This window comes from Eumetopias jubatus, unplaced genomic scaffold (assembly GCF_037043125.1).
Source record: "Eumetopias jubatus isolate StellerSeaLion01/CBP00866 unplaced genomic scaffold, mEumJub1_p1.0 scaffold_14, whole genome shotgun sequence".
NCBI lineage: Eukaryota > Metazoa > Chordata > Mammalia > Carnivora > Otariidae > Eumetopias > Eumetopias jubatus.
The window spans coordinates 90,120,613-90,147,418 of record NW_028274820.1 but is presented as its reverse complement, the minus strand read 5'-3'; the positions used below and the strand labels follow the sequence as shown (position 1 = coordinate 90,147,418).

The 26,806-nt window shown below is 42.5% G+C and overlaps 1 protein-coding gene across 1 annotated transcript in view; it reads right to left on the bottom strand.

Moving 5' to 3' along the window:
- Nucleotides 1–23,208, bottom strand: part of BPGM (bisphosphoglycerate mutase) — a 28,071-nt gene extending 4,863 nt beyond the window's left edge. The window contains exons 1-2 of the mRNA XM_028106399.2: nt 23,087–23,208; nt 9,473–10,134 (exon numbers count right to left, since the gene is read on the bottom strand). Of these exons, the coding sequence (XP_027962200.1) occupies nt 9,473–10,073 (601 nt within the window). The 5' untranslated portion in view covers nt 10,074–10,134; nt 23,087–23,208. The remainder of the gene's footprint in view (nt 1–9,472; nt 10,135–23,086) is intronic.
- Nucleotides 23,209–26,806: the final 3,598 nt, after the last annotated feature.

Sequence of the window (26,806 nt, the reverse complement as noted above, 5' to 3'; positions counted from 1 at the left end):
TTGAGAACAGGGACCATGTCTCATCCATCCCTGTGTCACCTATATCTTAGAACAGTGCCTTAGCCGCTGTGAGAATTTAGAAAATGGTTTGTTCAACTGTAAAGAACCCTATTATGTGTTGGCTTCCAGGATCCAGAAATCATTTAGCTATGTGATCCACTATTACAACTGTATATATTATATGAATCTACTCCTCACATATAAATACAAGCAATAAAGAATAAAGCATTAACTAAAAACTCTAATGCATAAAGCCTATACACGAAAGCACTCCGAAGACTTTGCCAGAGGTACGGTATTGGCCGAATTTCAGAAAGAGATCAAAATGGAGACATAAGCTCCTCAAAAGTAAAGGTTCCATGTGTCCAATTCTAGATGCTGTATCCTCCACCAAGAACAGTACCTGAATTGACAGGCCCTCAGCACATAGCTGAAATGAATAAACCTGAACTCTCTGGGCTTTCCAATTACATCTAGTCTTGTACTCTGAAACCTTGATGAAAGATTAGGTTTCCTTTAAAACCTTACCAAGAAGAGAGCTGAGAAGGCTCTTAGCCTTGAAGAAAAGGTTGTTCATATTTAGTGCTAATAAGCAATTCAAACTAAATTTGTCCTCCATATATTTTCTTTGAATCTCGGGAAACAGGAGAGAAGATGTCCAGGGAGACAGATCTGTCACAGGACGAGAGCAAACCCCAAATCTACAGTGTATATTTTTGGAATCTAGGAAAAGAGGGAAACCACTTTGATCAGTTCATTGAACCGTGAGGTGCCATGCAGGCCCCACGTACCTCTCCCACGCAAGTAAGTCACAATTCAAACCCGACCGATGGGCGATTCGTGGGGAGAGGTCTGTATTCTATTGCAAAAATAAGAGCTGACACAAGAGACTCTCAATTTCATAGATGATCTACCTATCTTTAATTAGAATTCCTTAAGGTTTGGATGCTATTGTGTGCAACTTAAAGACAGGCTGGGGAGCAACTGGAAAGGGGTTATTTGAATATTGTAACATGATGATAGGATCACAGCCTCTAATTTAGAATAAGGCAGAGGGCAGAATCCACTCCACGCTGAATTTTATAGTTAAAATAGCCTGCAACTTTTAAAAGTAAACGTTTTTATAAATCAAGGATACTTCTAATAAGAGAAAACTTAACCGTACCACTGGACAAGCATTTGCTTCGCCAGAGGGAGGCCTGAATTTGCCGCTTCTGAAAATATCACACTAAAATGCCAAAGGTGATGCACTCCGCAGCCCCGCCCCCACAGCTGGCCCTGGCTGACCTGCCCTCCCTGGCTCTCTAATTCCGCCTGAAGGCTTCTCTGCCTCACCACGTATGCAGCTGCACAATGTTCTTCCAGGATCAAGCCCGTTGTTCATGAGTCTCCTGCACGCCACTCTGATTCCAAACTTGAAACTGCTTAGTCCTGTGCTTGAACCCAGACTAAACAATCCACTTCCGCTGGCAAGATGCAGACGACATCCAACGCTCCAGTTCAGTCCCTGGCTTTTCCTTCAGTGTGGGCCAGCAGGAAACAAACAGGAAGTTGACTATGCCAACCACAGAGAAAGAGTCACACGCCTGTCTGGAACGCTACAGAACGGGATGCTCTTAGATACTAAGTCTGCGTTAGGAGCTTTCATATGGTGCAGCTCTGGGAGAAGTGGGTCTGAATTCTTTGGCCCGGACTTACTAGCACAGCACTGGTAATCATTTAGGCTGCTAAAAATAGGTAGAGCCGTCCCTTAGGTAGGGCATTTTCTTACTATACAGTATCTCCTAGGTCTGTCTGAAGTCTTCTTTCTTCTGAAAGTATTAAGAGCTACTCTCAAGTTAAAGGCAATGCAATCCCCCCGATGATCTACAATTGAAAAGCAGAGATATTAAATAAGTAATTGACAGGGTAGAGGCTGTCCCGAGCAGGCAAGAAGCATATTCTGGGTGCTGACACGTGGGTCCTGGGTTTGCAATTCCTGCACAAGAGTGTTACCTCGCTCTGAATCAGTAACACTTGCCTCACTGTACCGTTCATTCTCCTTGGTTTGACCTACTCTTGGGCTGGCTGGTTGTGAGAAGGAAAAAAAGTCAGAGAATTCGGTGGTTAGTGAGGAGAAATCATTCTGAGGCAGAAAAACCTTTACTGGAGGAGTTTACAACCTCCAAGTACAAAGCTTTGTGTTCCCGCAGCTTATAGATAATTCATGAAGATGGGTTTTGACTGGCGATTCCCTACACTGTCCATGGTTTGGGTGCTTAGAGACAGCACCGATTGCTCCCGAGAAAGCATACCAGTGCCCTCCAGGTTAGTTTTCAAAGGCAAAGGTAGGTGTATGTAGCACCCTTCCTTTAATTCTACTATTTGACAATCAAACTAATCCAGTCTATTATTTTGTGCAACAAAAGGCATGGTCCCCATTAGGGCATTGGTCATTTCGCTGGATAAAAGCAAGACTTTTTAAATTGAGGTATAATTTACACACAGTAAAATTCACCCTTCTGAGTGTACAGAATAGTTCTATAAATCCCCCAAATTTCCTTGTACCACTTTGCAGCCTACCCTTCCTCCACTGATCTGTTTTCTGACCCAATTATATTGCCCTTTCCTGAATGGCAAATAAACAGAGTCATACAATGCCTAGTCTGTTTGTTTGTTGCTTAAAAAAAAATAAATAACAAATTTATTTTCTCACGGTTGTGCAGACATCTGATGTCTGAGGCCTCTCTCCTTGGTTTGTAGATGGCTGCCATTTCCCTGTGTCTTCCCTCTGTGTCTGTGTCCTGATCTTTTATGAGGACACCCATCATGTTAGATTAGGGGCCACCCTAATGGCCTCATTTTACCTTAATTGCCCCTTTAAAGACCCTATGCCCAAATACAGTCATATTCTGAACTACTGAGGGCTAAGATTTCAACAGGAATGTACAACATAAGCTTTTTAAATTCAGTGTCTTTCACCTAGCATAAGGCAGCTGAGATTCACCCAGGATGTGAGGCATATCAGTAGTCTGTCCTTTTTTTTTTTTTTTTTTTAGTCTGTTCCTTTTTATTAAAGCAGTTTCTTTTTTTTTAAGATTTTATTTATTTATTTGACACACAGAGAGAGAGGGAGAGAGCACAAGCAGGGGGAGCGGCAGGCAGAGGGAGAAGCAGGCTTCCTGCATGAGCAGGGAGCCCGATGTGGGGCTCGATCCCAGGACCCTGGGATCATGACCTGAGCTGAAGGCGGCGGTTTAACGAACTGAGCCACCCAGGCGCCCCTTTTTATTAAAGCAGTTTCTTTAGGCAAAATAGCTTAGTGATCAATGATTGGTCAAATGAAATTAAAGAATATGACCTAGATACACTAAACAGCAGAGTAAAACACAGGGTTGAAACACAGCTTTCCAGCCAGTTCAGAACCTTGCACTAGTTCCTATATTAAACAGGATATGAGGTAAAATGCCTAGAACTGCGCTTAGCACATAGTATGCACTCAAAATAAGGCCACCTTGTATAGCTGTACCAGGGAACACCACACACAAGCCACAACGTTAGGGTAACAGCAATAATAATCGGGGACTCAGTTAGTTGCATCAAATTAACTTTTAATGGTTTACCTGCCAAGGATACTCTTGACTCAGCTTCTTAAAACTTAGTACTCCAAACAAAAAATGGATCAAGGGAAGGGCTACTTTTTAGAAAAAATTTAAAACAGAAAAGCCCAGGTGGTAATCATGTGTGGAGACTCAGTGAACTGGGTTTGGGTGGAGTTCACGACTCCAACTAATTATCATGATCATGGCTAAGTCATCTGAGGTCTGTCTGGGTTTCATTTTCCTCCTACAGCACCTGTCTTCTTTCTCACAAATGGAAGAAGTGTCAGTCAGGACTTGACTGCTTATAGGGTAAAGTCACAGCACCAAATAGCTGAGAAACAAAATAATGTCTTAAGAACCCACGCTCTTCATTGTTGAGGTATATACAATGTAGAGCAGATGTGGAATACGAGTATACTTTTTAAGTAAAAAGATCATAAGGAACGTTGAGATTTCAGGGTAAACCAGTATTCTAAGTAGTTATTTAACAGGGTCATCACCCTTCCTACCCCAAGTTCTAGTCTTTAAACAATAATGTGTTTTTATGATATGACAGTATGCGGTCATTGGATTCTATCAGCTACCATACTCCTCCTCAGCAGGAAGTAACAGCTTTAAGTCTGTCAAACAATTTAAGGACAATACAGGGAAACATCACCCAGTTCCTTGAAAGATCCTGTTTATAGAGGAGAATTTTATATAAACATCTAGAAAGTATGACTAGGAATCAGATGAATCTATAGCCACAAGCATTCTTACTTTTGTAATTAATGCAAAGAATTTAGCAACTTTTATGTTTACAGGAAGTATGGAATCTGGTCACAGCCATTCCATTTCAAGGATTCACTCTTTTTTTTTTTAAGATTTTTATTTATTTGACAGAGAGAGACACAGCGAGAGAGGGAACACAAGCAAGGGGAGTGGGAGAGGGAGAAGCAGGCTTCCTGCTGAGCAGGGAGCCTGATGCGGGGCTCAATCCCAGGGCCATGGGATCATGACCTGAGCTGAAGGCAGACGCTTAACCGACTGAGCCACCCAGGCGCCCCAAGGATTCATTCTTAATACTAGTGAAGGCTAACATCTTTATAGTAAGATGACCACATGATTTATCATTCAAGTGGGGCACTTTTGAAAGTGAAAGGAGAGGCTATTAATAATTGCACTGGGACAGTAGGTATTAACCAGAGAATGGCTAATGGTGGTATGTATAGTCATGTAACTTTACAGTAAGAATAAATTGGCGATTAAGATGGTAAATTTTATGATACGTTTTTAACACACCAAACACATATAATCACAAATAAATTGCAAGTAGTCCTTACTATCAGATAAAAATCTCCATTTTTCCCCCAAAAGTAAGGGAGATTAACCTAATATTTTGGAGTCTTAAAAAGTTAGCATCCAAATTCAAAGGAATGTTTTCTTTTAGGTTGGGAATTTATGAAGTGCCACATAAAGCCCTATAACTTGAGCTCCTGAAGGTCAGACATGCGAGGCAAGAGGACTCCTGTTGGGATTCCTATTCTGGTGACCATATACATCCAGAATAAATTTTAAAAAACCTAAAATCTCATTAACAGAAATGACATGGAAGAAATAACACACGATTTCTTCTGATCTTGGGAAAGTCACTTATACTTAATTCTTAGAGCCGTGACATAGAATACTTGCATCTTATTTTTCAGTACACACCGTAAGAGAAATTTCTTAGTGGAGATTGGTACTTAGAGAACTCCTAAAATAGGACATGATAACTAATTTATCAAGTGACCCTAAAATCTAGTTTAGTCCATTTCATGCACATGAAATAATTTCTTCCATGTTAGGCATGGAAGTCATTATAGGAAATCACAGCGACATCAAAGAGCTCCGTGAATCTTAACAACAGCACCACCAGGGGGTACTACAGGCCAAAAAGGAACAAAGTTGTTCTACTCAGGATGGGTGAGCCAAGATTACATACCAGCCTCATGTCTTCCATGGACAAATCCCACATTTTCCCATCCACTCCATTGGTTTCCCCACCTGTGGGCTTGTGCCAATGGCATACTCTGGACTTTTGGCCATTTTTTCCCCCTGAATGTCTGCCATCCTCCCTGGTCACCTACTGTCCCGTTTCCAGTCCCTGTCTCCCTCATCTACACCTCCCTCGTCCTCCGCTGCAGACCTGGGCCAACCCCACACCTCTTCCACTTGCACATACTTCCGACTCGAATCTCCTTGTACTATTTACCTCTTCCAGCATGAATACCGCTGTTTTAAACTATGTCCCAAATAAACACATTTTGTCTAAGGCCTATTTATAGTGATAGGGATAGGAATTATAATTTAAGATTGCTTCAAACTTCAGTAAGCTCTGAAAGGTAATTTAGTTCTATACATCCAAGGTTAAAAAAAAAGACCTTCAGAAGAAAGTTTAAATAAAGCCTGAGGACAAATGTCTGCTAATTTCTCAGCAATCCCTATAAATCCACTTCTGCCCTAACGGTCAAAGTTGTATTTTATTTTATTTTTTCCTTATTCTGTACTCCACATCCATGCATGTCTACTTTGATAGCAATTCTATGTATTTGCCCTGAAATATTTTTCTTCTAGGTCAATGTCAAATCCTTTCATCTTTCAATCCCATTGATTAAGCTGTTTTTGCAGGTTTAATTAGATAATTCCCATACCATACCATTTCCCCACATAAAGTGTCCAGGTTAATGGCTTTTAGTATACTCAGACTTGTGTGACCATCATCACATTCAATTTTAGCACATTTTCACCACCCCAACAAGAAAGCCTATACCTAACTGCAGTCACTCTTCAATCCACACCCCTACCACCTCCACCCCAGGCTTAGGAAACAATCTTTCCTGTCTCTCAAGACTTGGCTATGCTGACATTTCATTTAAGTACAATATATGCTCCTTTGGGACTGGCTTCTTTCAGGTAACAACGATTTCAAAGTTCATCCATGTTATAGCACAGAAGACTATTCCATTTGTTTTCATTGCCAAATAATATTCTATTGCATGGATGTACCAAATTTAACTTATCTAGTCACTACATGATGGGCATTTGGGATGCTCCCATGTTTTGACTCTTATGAATAATACTGCTATGAAGGTTTGTGTACAAGTTTTCGTGTGGACATATGTTTTCCTTTCTCTTAAGTACTGTTATGGGTTGAATTATGTCCCTCCAAAAAGATACATTGAAGTCCTAACCTGAGAATGTGACCTTATTTGGAAATAGGGTCTTTATCAAGGTAATCAAGTTAAGAGGAGGTCTTTGGCCCTACTCTACTATTCTATGTGTTCTTACAAAAAGGGAACATTTGGACAAGGAAGAGAGACACACATGGGGAAAACACCAAGTGAAGACTGAGGGCCGCAATGATGCATCTACAAGCCAGGGAATGCCCAAGATTTCCAACGAACACAAGAAGCTAGAAGAGGCAAGAAAGGATTCTCACCTTGAGACTTCAGAGAGAATATGACCCTGCGAACACTTTAATTTAGGACTTCCAGGCCCCAGAACTGTGAGAAAACTAGTATCTGTAGTTTTAAGCCATGCAGTGATTGGTACCTTGTCACAGTAGCACTAGGAAATGAATACAGGTAAATACCTAGGAGTACAATTGGTGGCTCATATGGTTACTGCATGTTTAATCTATCGAGAAGCTGCCAGATTGTTTTCCACAGCAGCTATCCCAAATGATTGTTTTTTAAATAAATTATTAGTGGTTTCAAAACCTGCTTCAAAAGCAGAAAGTAAGCTTTCTATGGGTAACCTTGCCTTCCACAGGCAGGTCGGCCTCCACCCCCACCACGGTGGTAGTTGTCCTCACCACCATCTGTAAACCTTCCTATTCCCTTCAAAAAAAGAACAGTAAGAAATCGTGAAGTCACTGATGCACTAACAGAAGGGGGTATCTAAGATGAGCTGTGGTTGGGGATGCAGAATAATCTTAAAGACATCTAAACCTGAAGACAGTTGAAGAATAAATGGTATTAAACAGCAAGAAATCATTTTTAAAGGGAGAATTTCCTAGCTAAGACAGGGAAGAAAAGAGGATCCTGAAGGAGGTGATGGCATTTTCTTTAGGGAAGGGAGCTTGTCCACAAGGAGGTCTAAGTCCCATCTCTGGAAAAAAGGAACTGGCGTCGTGGGACAGAAAACATCTTTTGGCAGAAACTTCGAAATTCTCAATTTCAGTTTGTTGTTGTCCTAAGAGAAGGCTCAACTCTTCTTCAAACAATAAAGTACTATAGTCCAATAACGATGATGTTATTTATCATTTAATCCAGTATCTGACTATTCTGAAAGAGGAAGAATAGAACCCTTTATATAGTTGAGTAAATAAGATATATACACAAACATACACCAACAGATTGAGCGCCATGTCTAGCCAGTAACATTTTTAATAGCCAATAAAGTCTGTAGAGTTTAGATCTCTGCACGACTAATGGATGCAGGTATAGGAGTAATGATTTGGCTCCTGGCCATGTTATATAAAAATCAGGGGTAAAAACACATGCTAAAAAGTTTACAATAAAATCTCATAAAGATCACTTTGTTTTGTTACCAATAACCTATTTTCACTTATTTCACATGCAATGTCAACCTTTTTATTTCTCACAGGCTCGTAGAGAAAAAAAAGCAGAATGGGAAGGGAATGTTGGAGAAATGCATTCTAGTGTCACGGGCTAATTGCTGAGAGGGCTAACAGACAGGAAAACAGTGGATGGAGCAGATCACTCAAAATGCACAACTGCTTAGGATTTCTTAGTGAAGGGAGAAAGGGGAAGGAGAGACCCCCTGAAGGTGCCACAGGGCCATCACTGATGCCCCAAAGTGGGGAGCTCGAGTCCTCAAGAGTTCATTTAGTTCACATTACTTAAGAGGAAGATAACAATAGTGTACATTTCGGAATACATTTAGAATACAACATCAAGGGTGCCTGGGTGGCTCAGTTGGTTAAGCAACTGCCTTTGGCTCAGGTCATGATCCCGGATCCACATCAGGCTCCCGGCTCAGTGGGGAGCCTGCTTCTCCCTCTGACCTTCTCCCCTCTCATGCTGTTTCTTTCTCTCTCTCTCTCTCTCTCAAATAAATAAAAAATTTTTTTAATAAATAAAATCTTTAAAAAAAAAAAAGAATACAACATCAAGTAGTTAAATGCTTGAGTTAAATGGAGGCAACCGATTATCTCCAAAAAGCCATCCTTTCCTTTTCTGTCCCCCTAACTTTCTCCCAAGCAATGACTCAGGCTGGTCTGGAAAGAGAGGACTGGAACAAAGGAATTGTTCAAGAAGGCCAGGTCTGAAACACCGGAATAACTGTTTAAAGTTGGAAGAGCATGGGCAAAACCAAAGTCTAGATCATTTTATTTATCTGGAAAGACCCAAATAAGTAAATTGGCTTTGCATACCATTTCTATAGAAATGTATACCCTTCCTAGCCTCCCTTTCCCTTAATACAACAAAAGCCATATAATCTTTTAGATCAAGGGTTCTCAAAGTGGAGAACCCCAAGGAGCAGTATGGGCATTACCATACAATGTCTTAGAAATGCAAATTCTCCAGCCACACCAGAGGCCTACGAATTCAGAAACTCCAAGGGTGGGGCCAGCAATCTGTTAGATCAAACTCTCCCTCCAGGTAATTCTGATGCTTGCTAAAGTTTGAGAATCACTGCTGTCTATAATATGAATGTAAAAGGCACAGGGTTTTTCATTTATAGAACAAAATGATTCTTAAAAGACTAAAGTGGCAAAAAGGAACGGGAAAGAAAGTCTATCATGCCAGTTGTGTATTGTTAGCTCAGAAACCATGTCCTTTCTAGATTAAGGCCCAAGTATAACAATCAGCAACCTCTAGGAAGTAGTAGCATAAAGATGGTACCTTCCAGATGCTTCAGGAGAGCCCTACTGCTATTTCCATGAGCGGATATCAGAATGGTTTTGCCACTTAATACTTCAGGAGCAATCCTTTCATTCCAAAAGGGAAGGAGTCTCTCCAGAACATCCTTTAAGCTTTCAGATCGGGGCAGCTGATCCACAGGTACGTCGCACACTTTATACCTCCGGTCATTATAGATTTCATGGTAGAAAGGGTGAGATTCCTCAATGGGTGGTGGGGTCACATTGTAGCTTCTTCTCCAGAGCCTCACTTGTTCTTCACCATGATTCAAAGCCATCTGCTCCCTGTTGAGACCGATCAAAGCTCCATAGTGACGTTCATTTAGACGCCAGGAGCTCTCCACGGGAACCCACTCCTGGCCCAGCTCTTCCAGGATCAGCCAGGCTGTGTGGATGGACCGATTCAGGATGGATGTGAATACAAGATCAAACTCCAAGTTTAGTGCTTTGAGTTGCTTTCCACAGTTCCGAGCTTCCTCCATTCCTTCACTGTTAAGTTTCTGATCCACCCAGCTACAAAAACGATTCTCTTTATTCCAAGCGCCCTCTCCGTGTCTTAACATAATCAGTTTGTACTTGGACATCCTGATGGTTGAGCTTCCCTAGCACTTTCAAATGGGCCAATATTCAATGACAGCAATACATCTAGAAAGAGAAGGAACAAAAAGTATATTGTTATATTCTTCATTCAACTGACTCCTGGGAATGGAAGCACAACTTTACAACAGTCGGTGTCTAAAACTAAATTGGAGGCATTCCTTTGACCAGATTTGACATCAAGACATCAGACACCTTATACATTATGGCACATACAGGCATATTCTACAAATAATTCATTACAGGGAACCTCGTCGACTTAAATTTTCTGACGGCTGGACAGTATGTTAATTCTATGAGGTACACTAACAGACCACGTCATTCTAATGGCACGCTGCATTTCCACCAGATAAAAAGGCAGTCCGTGCTTACAAAAGAGAGGATTTAGTGGAATGAGTTATAGATGTCTAAAAGTATGACTAGTAGCTGGGAACTCCCAGCTCCTAGCAGCTGACTCCGGGTTGAAGGCAGCCTCCTCACTTTGTTTTTCCTCTGGTGAAAAGAGAAATATTTACCAGTCTCCTTTTATTATAGAAGTTAAACATGTTCATTCAATGACCCACCACATTTATCCGGTGTATAAATCACTAACTGGGGGCAGCTCGCTCTTCAGTGCAATAGGCTCCACAATCTATAAGAAAATCTAAGGTGCAACATTCAAACACTAAAAGTGATTTAAAGCAACATTAACACTGAATGCGGTACTCACCGAAATAATCTCACCTGCCTCAAGGTAGAGCTTTCAGCAGGCATAAATCCGTATGCCACACAAGCTATCAATTGCAAGCAGCTAAGAGATGCTGCCTGTGGAAACAGATTAGCAGGAGCAGGTGTCTGGAGGAGTGAGAGGAAGCACGCTGATAAGGAGGCCCTGTCTCCTCTTCCTTGACCTTAAACTGTCCTACACAAACCAGCCACATCTCAGCAGGTGAAGAATCTAGTAGAGTGGGACACACAACCTTCAGGTGTTTCTGAATTCCCCAAGTTAAGCTGCTGGCCCAAAGGTCTGCTGGGCCCACTCTGTCCCCTGGAGAGTATGCTGCCTTAGGTTCTGGCTAAGTTCTGGCTGCCTTAGACTGCCCCACTCTCCCTGCAGTAGACGTACTTACCCTGACAAATGCCGCTCACTCTCCTGGCCCAGCGCTCTCCATTTCCACCCCAGGGTTTTCCACACTGGGGAGTAAAAATGATAGGAACATCAGGGCCTGGTCCTCTGCCATTCTTGGCAAGCCCCGTTCACTGGAGATTTTCTGTCCCACTTAACCTGTGATTCACCCACAGTTACATAACAATCAGTGACAAAGTTAACTGGAATCTGGGTATCGAGTTTCTTCCTTTCTTTAATAATTCCTAGAGATTCTGAAGGGGGGAAAAAGCCTTTAAAATAAGGCTTCATCTTATTTCAGATGAAGCAAACGGAAGAGGACCTGAGGGAGGAAGCAGACTGAGGCAGTCTGCAAGTAGGTGAAAGATGAGGGTGATTAGGTTTAGGACTTCCCTTTCTTGTCAAGCATCAAGTCTGAAGCTTTACTGCACGAGAAGCGGAAAGCATCAGGAAGAGACTGGGCTCAGGGCTCAGGCAAAGGCAGTTCACAGAGCTGAGAATTTCTGGAGGGAGAGCGATGCCTCTACCCTCCCTCAGCACTCCTTTGGGGTGGCAGAACAGAGAACAGGATGAAAGACATCTGGGCAGCGTTCTGCTGCATGATTACTGGTGCCCAGAAGCAGAATAATTATGAAGCTAATGAAGCTCAAGCTTCAGCCTCCTTCCCTTGAACAAACTCCTTCTAAGGCGCTGGGAGAAACCAAATAATGAATGCACACGCACGTGTGTGTGTGTGTGTGTGTGTGCGCGCGCGCGCACACGCACATGCATGTGTCTGTACATGCATGCATGCATGCATGTATGCATGTGTGTTTAATTTGCAAAAGAAAGACATTTTTGTATTGTTTTTTTAAAGAGCCCCAATTCACCAAGTAGTAGAAGCTTCTGACCAGTCAAAAACTAGATCCACCCCCTTGTAACATTTATTGTTTTGTTTTTTGCTGCTGGTGAAGGGGGATGGAGAAAAGAGAAGCCACCTCAACCCTTACTTTGTCTTGTCAAGCAAGAAGCCTCCTTATGCTAATGAAGCTATTTTCCCTTCAAATGGAAAAGGGTATGATGGACAAATTCTGTAGGCAGAAGCACTTCTCCCTTGTCTTTGATTATGAATTATATCAAGAGAACAAAATATAGAGAGAGCAATAACATCATGAACACCCAGGCACTTAACTGCAAAGCTTGGCAGTATTTGAATCTGCTCTATATCCTTACTTTCTTTAAGAAATAGAACAATTTCGGGCGCCTGGGTGGCTCAGTTGGTTAAGCGACTGCCTTCGGCTCAGGTCATGATCCTGGAGTTCCGGGATGGAGTCCCGCATCGGGCGCCCTGCTCAGCGGGGAGTGTGCTTCTCCCTCTGACCCTCCCCCCCTCATGTGCTCTCTTTCTCTCTCTCTCATTCTCACTCTCTCAAATAAATAAAATCTTAAAAAAAAAAAAGAAATAGAACAATTTCTCCGTTTCCAGCCCCCCCCCCCCCCCGCCACCCCAAATACATACACTGGAGCAGAGAAACAGTACTAGAGCCAGAAGACTACACAAATACACACCGTCCCCTCACTCCGGCATACAGTGGTGAATACAGGATAAGGTACTAGACAGTGCATGTCTTGGGTAAACAAAGTTACTTCCTTCTCTCCTCCTTGCTGCTATCAACTGAATCCCTACTTAATTAACTGCTGAATATGTACAGAGGAGCTGTTGAGGTTTAGAGTTTGCAATCTTTAAGATTTTAATCACCATGGGAGCTGGTATACCAAGTGTTTACCAACAAACACACCGGAGTGCAGTCAGTCTCATTTAAAGTTTCAGGCAGGGGCTGCAAACTCACACGTCCCAGGGGCCAGACTGAGGTGAAGAGCAGCGATGCTGGGTCACAAGGGTGATGAGAACTGTGGAGAACTTTGGGGACCACGCGTGCTTCTCTGATGGACGTGATTCCTTTGTCAGTGGACAGAGCTTTTGTATAACCTGGTCTCACTGAACTAAGGCTCCCATTCTTAGAAACTTTCTGGAGAACAAACAGAAGATGGGACTCCTCAAAGCAAACATTGGAGAGAATGTAAGACTTCGAGTCAGACCACAGTGACCTATGAACTCAATTTTGTCTTCGGGGTAAAAAAAAGTCTTCTTTAAAAAACATAAAAATGGTCATTTCATCTCCTAAAAGTTCATATAAAACTAAAAGGAGTAGTGACTACTTAGCTCCCCCATTTTTCTGTGAGGATTAGAACTGGGGTTCCTGGATCTTCCAATTTTCAAAAACCCCAGAAATGCACATTTTTTTATGTAACATCTAATATTAATACTGCTGACGAATTTAAATACATTTGAAAAATGTGAGCTCAACGAAATGTCTGCAGGCTAGATTGAGTCCATGAGTTACAAAGAATCTCCTCCAGGCCACAGACGAAGGAAGAGGCCACCATACCCTGGGAGATGGTCAGACCCCCAGCCTCCAGGCTCCAATCCTGGCTTCCCCTGCTTTGTCCTCCACACGTACTGGCCTCCTTGTCCCTGATCCTCCTTCGCCAAACCCTTGGCCAGTTCCCTGCAGAGCCCCAGCTCTGTAATCAAACTTCCACTCAACTTTGGACTCTTCCGGGAATGCTTCTGCCAGCTCTGAGCTTTAACCCAGCTGAAAATGAACTGAAAGCAAAACTACCTCTCCCAGGTGTCTGCTTCTGCCTTTCGTCAGGGGTGTTTGTGCCTCGGATCCTAGGGCACGCGCAGGTGATGGGCAGGGTCCTGCTCCCTCTCGGTCCTGACCAAATGCCTCCACCCCCCAACCATCTTTTGGGGGAGGAAAGAAGCTTGGATTCTGAGAGGCTTGCTATATTCAGATGTAGCTCTCATGCCCTCACTGATTAGCTGCAAAAGTCCTGAAAAGTGAGCACCCTAATTTAAAATCCTCAATCACTTCCTGTTGGTCTTAGGATAAAGTTCAAAATTCTTAATGTGAACTGCGAGGCTTTGGTTTTCTCTTATTTCCTTGAGCATGCCGTGTTCTTTCTTGCTTCAGGACCTCTGCACACACTGTACCCTATCCAGAACCCTCGCCCAGCTTCCCCTCCCCTCCACAGCCACCATGGTCCCACCCAGCTTTAGGTAACCTCTAGTCATCCTTTGGAACAGCTGTGTCCAGGGCGCCTGGGTGGCTCAGATGGTTAAGCGTCTGCCTTCAGCTCAGGTCATGATCCCAGGGTCCTGGCAATGAGTCCCGCATCGGGCTCCCTGCTCAGTGGGGACCCTGCTTCTCCCTCTGCCTCTCTCTCTCTCTCTGTCTCTCATGAATAAATAAATAAAATCTTTAAAAAAGAAAAAACAGCTGTGTCCAATCAAAATATTCTGTAAGCCACATATGTAATTTTAGATTTTTTAAAAAGATTTTATTTATTTATTTGACAGAGACAGAAACAGAGAGAGCATAAGCAGGGGGAGCAACAGAGGGAGAGGGAGAATAGGCTCACCCCCGAACAGGGAGCCTGATGTGGGGGTCCACCCCAGGACCCTGAGATCATGACCTGAGCCGAAGGCAGATGCTTAACGACTGAGCCACCCAGGCACCCCTTTAATTTTAGATTTCTCTAAAAGCCATATTAAAAAGGGAAAATAAATAAATAAAATTAATTTTAATAATATATTTTATTTAACTTTATATGTTCAAAATGTTATTCCAACCTATGATTTACATAAAATTCTTCATGGGGGTATTTCACATTCTTTTTTTCATAGTAAGTCTTTGAAACCTTATGGATATTTTAGACTTAAAGCACAGCTCAACTTGGACCAGCCGCATTTCAAAGGCTCATGTGACCAGTGGCTACCATGTTGACTGGAACAGCTTTAGAGCTGGGTTTTAAGGTTATTTCTTCTAGGCCAGTGGTTCTCAAACTTGAACGTACATCAGAATCACCAAGAGAAGTGGTTACAACAGAGTGCTGGGCCTCACTTCCAAGGCCCGACTGAGTACATCTGAATACAGGCCTGTGAATCTGAGAATCTGGATTTCTAACAAGCTCCCAGGTGATGCTGAGATACTGCTGGTTTGAGACCACCTCGTCTCTAGGCCGACATCTCTGCCCTTCCTTCTTACCCCCAGGGAAGTAGTCAGTCCTGCTTGGTAGACACTCGAAGCATCCCGCTCTACAACATTGGGTAGAATTGTGATGGGTCACTTGTACGGATTATTTGTTCATTTTCTATGTGCCCTGTTAGACTGTCAGCTGCATCACGGCAGCCCTCACTCACTGCCCGATCTCTAAAACCTAGCGTGACATGTGACACATGTTGGGCACTTAGTAGGAAGGTGTGTTGACTGAACTGAAGTCAACCGAAGTGATTACATTGTGCTAATGAGCCTAAGGCTTGACAGTTTGAGTGGTAACTGCAGGCCTGAGGGGTTAGGAAGCCTTAATTCAAGAATTGCAGTGTATTTAATGGCAAAGCCAGAGCCAATCATGATCATCCATTACATTTCTGTATCCTTCACGGTTTAGCATATTCACGAATGGCTGTAATCTGCACAGAGAAAAGAGAGACTCCAACTGACAACTTTACACTATATGTTAACTAACTAGAATTTAAATAAAAACCTGAAACAACAAAAACCCCAAAAAACAAACAAACAAACAAAACACATAGAGCCACTAAGTGGCAAATTGGAACTGCAATCCATATCGGCCTCCAAATACCTGTGCTCTTTCTCCTCACCATGGAGACTTCAGAGTCCGGGTTTGAGTATCTAGGCTCACTTGGCTTCACTTCACAGGAGCATCTCCAGTCACAACTTGTCCTTCCAAACCCAGGCAGTCATTTCATAAAGTGCATACAAACAAGGTGAGTATAAAGGAGGGCTCAGCTTATGACTGCTCTGGAGAAAAACCTTAAGGCACAAAGTCAAGTGGGCAATTTACAAAGAGGTACCATACTACAAATATACACTCCCCACCCTCAAATTAAAAACTTTTTTTTTTTAAATCGAGCTTTGTTTTTTGTGTTGTTTTTGGTAAAGCTCACCACTCTGGAGTTGGTTCTCAAGATTCCTTGTTTATCCCTTGGCAAGGGTTACCAGCACCTGAATTAAGCACTAATTTTAGTCAATGATTTACTTCATACCAAAAAGGGCCACACAGGTCACAGAATTAGCATACCCCAGGGTTTCTTCCTTTTTTTTTTTTTTAAGATGTATTTATTTATTTGAAAGAGAGAAAGAGAGAGAGCTTGTGGCGGGGGGGGGGGGGGGGCGGCGTAGAGCAGGGGCAGAGGGACAGGAAGAGAATCTGGAACAGAACCCCTGCGGAGCATGGAGCCCAACGCAGGACTCAATCTCTTGACCCTGAGATCAAAACCTGAACAGAAATCAAGAGTTGGACATTTAATGGACTGAGCCACCCAGGTGCCCCAGGGTTTCTTCCTTTTTAAAGTATGATATTGCTCAAAGAAAAAGTTTACTAAACAAACATATCTTTTATATGACTCTGTGTCTCATCGTCTCACCCCTCCCTCTTTGCTGTTTTCCCCGCCTTCTGGCCATTACTTTTTTAGTCCTCTGACACCTAAACTGAGCCTTGACCACTCTGCTGAAATGGTCTCTCCAAAGACTGCCAATCAGTTATTTCTTACTAAGTGAAGACCATCTTCTCTCAGGACTCATACCTCTTTGATCCCTCTGAAGCTGACTACCTCAATAGAGGGGTTAGAATTATTCTGAGATTCTGGCGCTGCGTTTCTCTCAGCTCTTCTGTTGTTACATCCTGGTGTTGGGTCTCTATATTTTCCTACCCACCACTAACAGTACTATCTATGATGATGAAGACAGCATATGAAGTCATAGCAGGCAATATTCATGGAGGGCTCATCATGTGTTTGGGACTGTTTGAATCTTCAACAACCATTCTATGGAGAAGGTTCTATGGTTACTCCCCTTTTACAGATGCAGAAACTTAGAAGGAAAGGTCGACTTGTCCAAGGTGACACAGATTGCAAATGGCGGGAGCTGGAGTTCAGTCTCAGGCAGGCTGGACCCCCTAAGCCTATCCTTAGGCCTTGAACCACTCTGCTACATCACCACATTGGCACCCAAGGCTCTGTCCTCAGTCCTTGGAAACTTTTCTCACATTAAAATGGATGATTTATAAATTGACAGTCCCAAATATTCATCAGTCTCCCTAGTCTAGTCAATTAACTCATTCTTTAAACATGTGTTGCAAACCCCATTTGAGCAGGGCATAACACAGGACTGTAAGAAGTACAGAATCCAACATAGATTATGTCTTCAAAGAACTGATGGGGGGGGCGCCTGGGTGGCTCAGATGGTTAAGCGTCTGCCTTCAGCTCAGGTCATGATCCCAGGGTCCTGGTATCGAGTCCCGCATCGGGCTCCCTGCTCCTTGGGAGCCTGCTTCTCCCTCTGCCTCTCTCTCTCTTTCTCTCTCGCTCTGTCTCTCATGAATAAATAAATAAAATCTTTAAAAAAAAAAAAACAAAACAAAGAACCGATGGGGGAAAGGGATGTGTGTGTGTGTTATCACTAAAGCAGAAAGTAATCCACACCATGAGAAAGCACTTCATTCATAAGGGAGATGAAAAAGGGGAGATTATTTCTGAGTAAGGCTTCATGGACATGGTACCATTTAAGCTGGGTTTGGAAAGATGTTCAAGACTTAGATTTATAGAAAAAGGAAAAGGAATCCTAGCCTAAAGAAATAGTGAGTAGAGGCAAGGGAACAGGTGTATATGGAGAATGGTGAGCCATTCAAACTGGCTGGAGTATGGAAAGGGTGACCACATTTCCACGTTTGCCTAGAACAGTCTTGCTTTAGGCCTATTTCCCCAACATAATTATTACAGGGCCCCTTTCACCTGTGAGTGTCCCATTTGGAAAATTATATGATCCCTATCCTAAGTACAGGGTATATCAAGGAAGTGGGAGAAGACAAGCCTAGAAAGATAAGATTGAATAGTGGCCCCAGAAAGGCCTTGTGCCAAAGAAGATAGATTCTTCTATAAGTACTGGGATATCACTGAAGATTTAATAATGTGTATATTAGGAGGATCAGGCAACACTTACAAACACAGAATGAGATGGGGAAAACTACTGATATGAATATGTGAGAGGCTTTTGCAATGGACCTTGACTGGACCAGGATAAAGGCTACTGAGATGGGATGCAGGAGATGGATATGAAAGACACTACAGCTTAGCTGAGATGTTGGCAATTTTTTCTGTATTTCGTGTTGGCCAAACAGTAAATTTTTTATGCTCTATGGTCTCTGTTAGAGTCGCTCAATTCTGCCACTGCAGCTGAAAGCAGCCACAGATAGTACATAAATGAATAAATGAAGCTTTATTTCAACAAAACTTTATGTATGGACCCTGAAATTAGAATTTCATATAATTTTCATGCCCATGAAGTACTGTCCATTCTTTGATGTATTTCAACCAGTAAAAACAAAACAAAACAAAACATAAAAACCAATCATAGCTTGTAGGCTGTACAAAAACAGGTAGTAGACCAGCAGGCCTTATTTTGCCAAACCATGGCCTAGCTGGATACCATACTCAGATCTACTAATCACATCAGCATTTTGAACCTTTAAGCATCCTGTCGTGGGATAATCTCAGAATTATTAAATCACCTGATTTTATTCTTGGCCAGAATTGCAAGTACCTTGAGTAATAGAATCCCATTCATAATTGTTTTTTATTCCTCGCGGAAGACAATACTGAACATATTCAAGTCAGTCTGTTTACTTCTGCTTAATTGATTTAATAATGGGTTCAAGGTAAAATTATAGAGAAAAAGTATTCACGCTGTTAACCAACTTCAAAAGTATGTCATTCTGACATGCTTTACTTCTCTCAAACACCGTCTTCATAAATTGTCACTGTGCCTCACACTTCAGGAGAATGTAGACTGGCTCGGGCATACAAGCTGAACAACTGGCTTAGCAGCAAAGAGACAAGTGATTCAAAGAAAACATACTATGCAGGTGACATATTTTCAAAGACTTCTCACTATGTGTATGTATAGTGATTCCATCTCAATTGCCTACAGAGCAAAAGCTATTCTTTCCATAAATGCCACCATAAAACTGAAGTTATGTTTTTTCTTAGAATTAGCACATCCTTTAGGCAAGGCAGGGCTGGAGACAGTAGGTAGGTAGGGGACTGGTGCAAATACACAGCATTGCATTTACTGAGGTTACTTCTACAATATTTCCAGGACCTCTAGGTAGTTTCAACAAATGTAGCACTAGACTATCTTGCTGCTGCTTCCGACTCCTGTCCCTCATTAAACCATATACTTTCACATACCTTCCCCGCCCCCCACCATAACTGAGGCTCGTCCTGTCTTCCAAACTAATGCTCCTGAGATATTGCTGCTTCCCTTCCTCGGGTGTCTGAAACATAGTATCTAATGCTCTAGTATAATGACTCATGAACGGGTGAGGAAAATTATAGGATAAAGACCAGTCTAAAAATAAAAACTTAGTTTTCTGCTTCTAAAAACTGAGTAAGAAGTGTGATCAATGATATAATGTTGAAGTAACATAAAATAAGGGATACAGAGCCAGAGTTGCTGTGATCAAAAGCTTCCCCTTAAATATTAGATAGTCCAGTGCTACCCTTCACCACTCGGATGTTTTCCCTAGTCCAAATCCCCATTGCATGGCTTTGAACAACTCTTAATCTAACTCTAGAGGAATCTAATTCTATAAAAGATAGGCTGGCATATTCGAGGATAGAAAAAAAGAGAGGTTAATCATGTTTTGGATAAATTAAAAAAGGAATAGTTCTTAAGGGAAATGAAATCCAGAGCTCAGTTCCTTAGAGTCTTAACAAAATACGCTTTCCCCAAAATCAAGCTCAATATTAAAAGTTCAAACATGAGTGTCCCTAAAAGTACCTTGCATTCCACCATCTATTACTTCCTAAAGCTTTACAGTAACTTTTCCATTTGCACCCTAAGAGCACCTCTTTACCAGGAGCCAATGCTATCACTTCCTGGTGTTTTCCAGGCACTGTAACCCCAGTCATTCTCCAACTTTACCGCTACCAGCAGCCTCTACTGATCACTTGTTACACAGGTAGCAAACCACAGCAGGTAGACCCCTATTAACAGGGAAGAGATCTACTTGGGTCATGAGATGAGTGTTTGCCCGGGGCATGTTGCTTGTTCCAGCCTGTGCGGCATCACTGATGAGCTCAACACCCACTCCTGACACCTCCTTCCTAACTTTGGTTACTTATTCCCCCAGGATAATAGCTTTTGTCAACAGAAACTATTGCCACCAAGTCCCAGAAGTTTGGAGTCAAGAAACCCCGACATTAGTCCCAGCTCTGCTACTTACTGATGGTTTGATATGGACCGAATGATTCAAACTTTCTGGACCTCAGGTTCCTTATCCATAAAGACAGGGATAATTGCTGTTCTCAAGGGGCTATTAGGGAGACTAAATGAGATTATGGTGAAGCACTCTGCCAAAGAGTGAGAGGTGTTCTGGGTTGAACGGAGCAGACTAATGAAAACTTGCCCAGACCTCAGGCCCCTGAAAGTGATCCTACCTTGCTGAGGTATGTGCGGAAGTAAAAGCTGGGAACAAAGTAAAATGAGGATGGGGATAAAGAGAAAAGGTTAAATTAGGCAGTGGAAGGAGAAATACAATCGAATGTTTTATGTGTTGGGGCTGTGGGGGGTTGATGGTAAGACATAGCTCTAAAAGCATATCAAATATTAAGCAGTATTCTACAATCCAAATGCTTTAATCAAGTGGCTAACGTTTTCCCTACATTTTATAAAGTATTTTTTTCAGTTTTTGTGGCCAAATTTCCATGAAAGAGTAATATTTTTGGTCTTATTTCTCCATGTAAACATTCTCTCACACCAGATTTCATTCCAAGGATGTTCAAGAGACCTGTTGGTTCAAATATTTGTGTCCTCTGTTCTCTGAGCACCAGACCCACAAAAATGAAGGCACAGCTGAATTTAGATGTATCAGTCATTATTAAAATGAAATATGCCACTTAATCTCAATCAACCATAGAAGGCAAAAGAGGAAGAGAGACTGGAAGATCTGCCCAAACACTTAACAGTGGTTACCTCTGAGTGATGGAATAAAGGATGACATTTTCTGCCACATTATACTCTGTACAATGGTCATTCTGTACAATGACCAAATTTTCTACAATGATCCATTGGGTTTGGTTTAAAGAGGGGCACAAAAGAACAAGTACTACCCTTTGTAGATGGGAACTTCTATTTGCTAACAGATTGGCCCAGAATTTACTGCTATGAGATTTTTGCTTATGTACTTGTGGTGGAAAATGTCTAATCATCTTTATTTTAAAACAGACTTTTAGGGGCGCCTGGGTGGCTCAGATGGTTAAGCATGTGCCTTCGGCTCAGGTCATGATCCCAGGGTCCTGGGATCGAGCCCCACATTGGGCTCCCTGCTTGGCGGGGAGCCTGCTTCTCCCTCACCCTCTACTGTTCCCCCAGCTTGTGCTCTCTTGCTCTCTCTGTCAAATAAATAAAATCTTAAAAAAAAAAAATGAAACGGACTTTTAACACAGGCATGGCCCTCCAAAATAATCTTCAACAACATCCGCTTTTTTAAAGATGCAAAAATTAACCCAGAAGGTTGAAATGATTTGTTTAAGATTACACAAATAGCAACATCTTCAACACTAAAACCTAGGGGTCCTGACTTCCAGCTCAGAGCTCCTTCCATTACACCATTCGCTTGAATTACAGTTCTCTAAAGTCCACCACTGTGGGGATTAAGGAGTGCACTTGTGATGAGCACCGGGTGATGCACGGAAGTGTTGAATCACTACATCGTACCCCTGAAACGAATATAACACTGCATGTTAACTAACTAGGATTAAAAATAAAAACTTAAAACAAAAGAAGGCCCACGACCATATGAGGGGCATCTATGGTGTGTGAGGTGCTCCAGGAAAACAAAGATGGATAAAACCCAGTCCCTGGCCTCAGGGGAGAGAGTTTTAAACCAAAGTACAAGCTGACATGTGTTCTGCTTTCATTACAGAAAACTGTAGTACCGCCTGGTGAAAGATGCCATTTGATTTTTTTTTCCCCAAAAGTCTGCATTCGGTCAGTTCGCATTCTGGTACCACTCACAAGCTGTAAAGCCTCCATAATTTGGAAGGGAGGTGGTAGGGGAAGAGGAGTATAATAAGTTAGCAAACAACTAATTATCCTTTAACTTTACTTTTTCAAAGTAACTGTGAACTTTACTTCCATTATGCATTTCTCCTGTCCTTCTCTAGTAATGCAGCCCCCATTCCTTTGAACAGAGGAGAAACATACTTTTTTTTTTTTTTTTTTTAATTTTTAGTGGTTCTAAGAACCTGTGATTTAGCTCGATGTGAGAGCTATGTGAAACCATGGCAGATGTTCACCTCTTTCTCCTTCCCTGGCATGCAGGGTTTTTTCTCTCTACTTAGACGTTTAGGGCCAGGTCTGCCATCGCCCTAAATAGAGTGGCGTGGCCCTGAAAACACCCCTAGCTTGCTTCCAGGACCCCTCCTCCGCCAAACTGCGCCTCACACGTCCAGGAGAGTTGAGTCCATCACTCCAACTCCTGTTTACTCTTGCCGTCAAGACACCACGACCAAGGCGGAGTCCTCCTTTCAGCTGACAGATCCGTGCGTCCCAGGAAGGCTTATTCTGAGAAAGGGGCCTGAGAGGGATCTCGGGAGTAAGTGAGGGTGGGAGCTCGAGGGGCAGACGAGCGAGCACCAGATTCCCTCCAAAGACGGAATCGGAGGAGTCAAGAACTGGCCTTCCTGCACTCCAAATTAAAACACCACATCACTTAAAAACAGAAAGGTTCGCAAGAGCAAAATTCTAAAACAAAACCACTCACCTGTAAAGAGGCCACCAGCAGCAGCAGCAGTAGCAGCAGCCGCTCCTCAGAGCCGCCAAGCACCCAGCTCCTCCAAGCACCCAGCTCCTCCTATAACTCATCACTGCCGCCGGCATCGACGCTCTTTTCTAGCTCTGGAGCCCGAAGGGGGAGGTCCTAGCGCTCTGCGTATTGGAGGGTCGAGCGGTCACTCATATAAGGCCCCGCCCCACTCCCGGGAACAGGTCGGGGTCTTTTCCGTTTCCCAAATCCCCAGCGTGGACGGCGAGGCTCTGATTGGCTCTCTGAGGAGACGAACACACTCAAGGACCAGTAAAGAGCTGACGTCGACGCTGGTAGGCGGGCTTAGGCCTGGGGAAGTAGGGGGAAAAAAAAAAAAAACAAAGCCGGGAGCGTCGCCCAGGCGATAGAGGAACCTCAGGCGCGGGGAGAGTTTAAGTCGTTGAAGTGCTAGAAAGCGTTTCGGGTCGCAAAGGAAGTACCTGCCAGTGTAGAGAAGTGTCCGCGGAGTCCAGGGAGTGATGAGGTGATACCTTCTTTTACTCATGGGGAAGTTCAACCTGGGGATGAAGGTGGGAGTTCGCGCGGATGAAAGCTCCTGCTTTCCTTGCGGTTGTCAGTCTTAAATCGTCTTTAAAGCGAAAGCCTTTAAAGTGCCTGTTTTATAGGCAGTAACTTATCCCCCCCTTTCTCTTAGTACTTTTATAGGGACTCCCCTTAGGCAATTACCTGACACTATTTTGGTTGGGGAAGAAAAGTGATAAGCGGATTGCACTAAAAGCTCACAGTTTGAAAGGAGGATGGAATGGAATGAGGAGGAGAATTATAAAAACTTGGAGGCCACAATTACTGAACAGGAGAAATCCATGAAAATACCCAAAGCCTGGCGCTAGGTCCTTTGGGCATCTAAGTAGGCTTGAACTACTCCACAAAACTTTGGCGCAAGTGTCAGAACTCTTGGGTGGGTGAGAAAGATAAGGAATGATATGTTTGTCTGACCACATGGGAAATCGCCCTTCTAGATTTCTAGAAGCCGTTCTACCTAGTGTTTAGTGTCTTCTTTTGAGTTTTTCCTATTTCATCCCCATAACAAGTTCAGTAGGTTTGTGACCGCCAAGCGTAAACAAACAAATGATAAACATAATTTTGAAAAGATAATCTTTCCACGTTTTAAACTCTGACATACTATGTATTGACTTCATTAATGCTTAAGTGTTTGTAGTTCTACATCCTATTTATCTGTCTTAGAGTGTAACAGTTCCTCCTGGGATCTCAAAGAACATACCTTCACTTCTGGAAGAACACAGATCCAAGGCTTGACAGGTTCCAGCAGGTGATCGGTCCCACCTTGTGATAGTTGGAATTTTTAACTTGCACAAGATGACTAGAGTCAGGTCAGAGCAACTGGAGGAAGCAGCTTCAAGTCTCGACTCCCAGGAATGCAGCTTCCAAATCCTGTACTCTTACTCACTTGTTTTTCCTCTTCTCCATATCAGATGGGGACAAAGTGAGGGAAAAACTTTCCTACTGTAGTGTAACATCAAAGGTCCCTACTCAGGGCCCACCATCCCTACTCTGGAGGATAAAGACAACCATTTACATGTGTCAGAGTCTTAGAGCACTTGACATTTAGGGATACTTACTAGGACTTAAGGGCACCTCCTCATTGGATTTGGTTTTACTGTTGTGGATACCCATGGAATGCTAGCTTGTCATATAGAACATTAACAATATCAAACGTCACCTGCCTTTTAGAATCTCATTGTACAGGTGAGCAATTTGAAGTTTAAGAGATTTATTCACAGTCACATAGCTCGTTGAGGGCAGAGCTGTGAGGATCCAAGGTTGCCAATTCACAATTCTGAGAAAATGTTTCCTCTTCCACTGCCTCGTCCCACCCTCCAAAAAAACAATAGTTTTTTTTTTTTTAAACATCAAGATTACTAATGTTAAAATTAGCTTCCATTAAGGCCAATCAGGAGAAATTTAATTCTGATATAGCAAACGGTATAGATATGAAAATAACTCAGTGTCTCAGTTTCACTACTTTACTTCCAGCAACTTTTGGTGTAGTCCCACTTTCATCCAAGCAAGAAATGAAAATGCAGTAAGCTGTGTCGTCTCTTTGTTTTTCTGTTATGTGTATTGAAAAGTCAGTGTTAACACATGTGGTACTTTAAAGATTGGTAGCAGATTGTCTTATTCAGGACCTGAATAAAATACTTTTATAATCGCATACATACTTGGCTCAAATAATTTCACAGCTATTTGTACAGAGCCCCTACCTTTGAGGTAGGGTTGAGCCCGTCCAGCAAGCATCAAAGCATCCACCGACCTAGGCTATTCTGCCTTTTTCTACCCTGGTAGAGCTATTAGTTTCCTACCCCACGCCCTCCCACCAGCAAACTACAGAATTCTATGGCCCTATAGCCAATATACAACTGTCTCCTTGTCTTCACGGTATCAGGTCACATCATAATCTGGTTGTTCACTGCTAGTATCTAGTGTCCCACCCCACCCTACCTTCTTCAGATTCAGATTAAAATTTGAATAGGATAGTAGGCTTATGTTTGGCTCCCACCATTGCCCTATTAAGTACAGGTCTCCTCCAGTGAAACCAAAAGTTGGAAATACTCTCAGGGATCAGTCATGTAGACCCACAGAACAGACTTTAAAGGCACCTGTCCCTTCATTTCACAGGTGAAAACATAGAATCTTTATCTCACAGAGTAGTGTGAAGAATAACAGGCAATAAATAATTTTGTAATCTGTGAAGCGCCTGACGTCAGCCATTTTCTAGCACTGGGAACTTAGGCATGCTGCTTGACCACAGCCTACGTCTTTATCCATGAAATGGGGAGAAGCCCTAAGTGACTAATGTGAAAATTCAATGCAATAATACAGTGTCTATGAAAAACGTTCAATAAATGGTAGTTACTCTTAACAATCACAGTAATGATAAATGTAAAGTGTCCTAGCTACTTAGAAGTACTCTTATTTTAAGAACTCAAAGAAAGTTTGGGCCTTGTGCTTTCCCCTCCTTTCCTGCTCTCAAGCAGAGACCTGAACTCTTGCAGAGGATACAGGAGGTGACTGTCGGGAGGCAAAGGTGGGGAAGGTACAGATCCACCGGCTTGGCCAGGAGCCACTGGTATTGGGAAATCTGAACGATGTGCAATTTCCCTATTCTAAGTCTCAACATTGAGCATCTTCAGGCAGGAAAAGAGCCAGGTTGATTTTTTTTTTCCACACTCAATTCAGGGTGGGTGGGGACCCAAAACTCTTTGAAAGGTGGGACAAGGGAGAAAGGGAGGAAACTTATAGAAAATCAAGAGGCACTTTGCCCCTATACAAATTCTTTACCTCACTGCTGAGGAAAAGGCCACATTTCTTTAAAACGCTTGTTTTTCTGTGGTGATGAAGAAAAAGTCACAATTTCTGCCTGGTGGAGTTGTTGTTTAAAAGCTGTATCATATTTACGTATTATAACTCTATATTAAAAAAATATTACATTTATCGTATAAGGCTTAGAAAAGAAAAAATTTAAAGCCCCATAACCTTACCACTCAGAATTTATCATTGACAATTTTTATTTCCTTCTGTTTTTCCCTATAAATCAATTATTTAAAAAAAAAAGGAATCTATAATGTATATACTGTTTTACAGCAACATTTACTTCATTTATCATGAACATGTCCCCCTGTCATTTAATACTCTTTT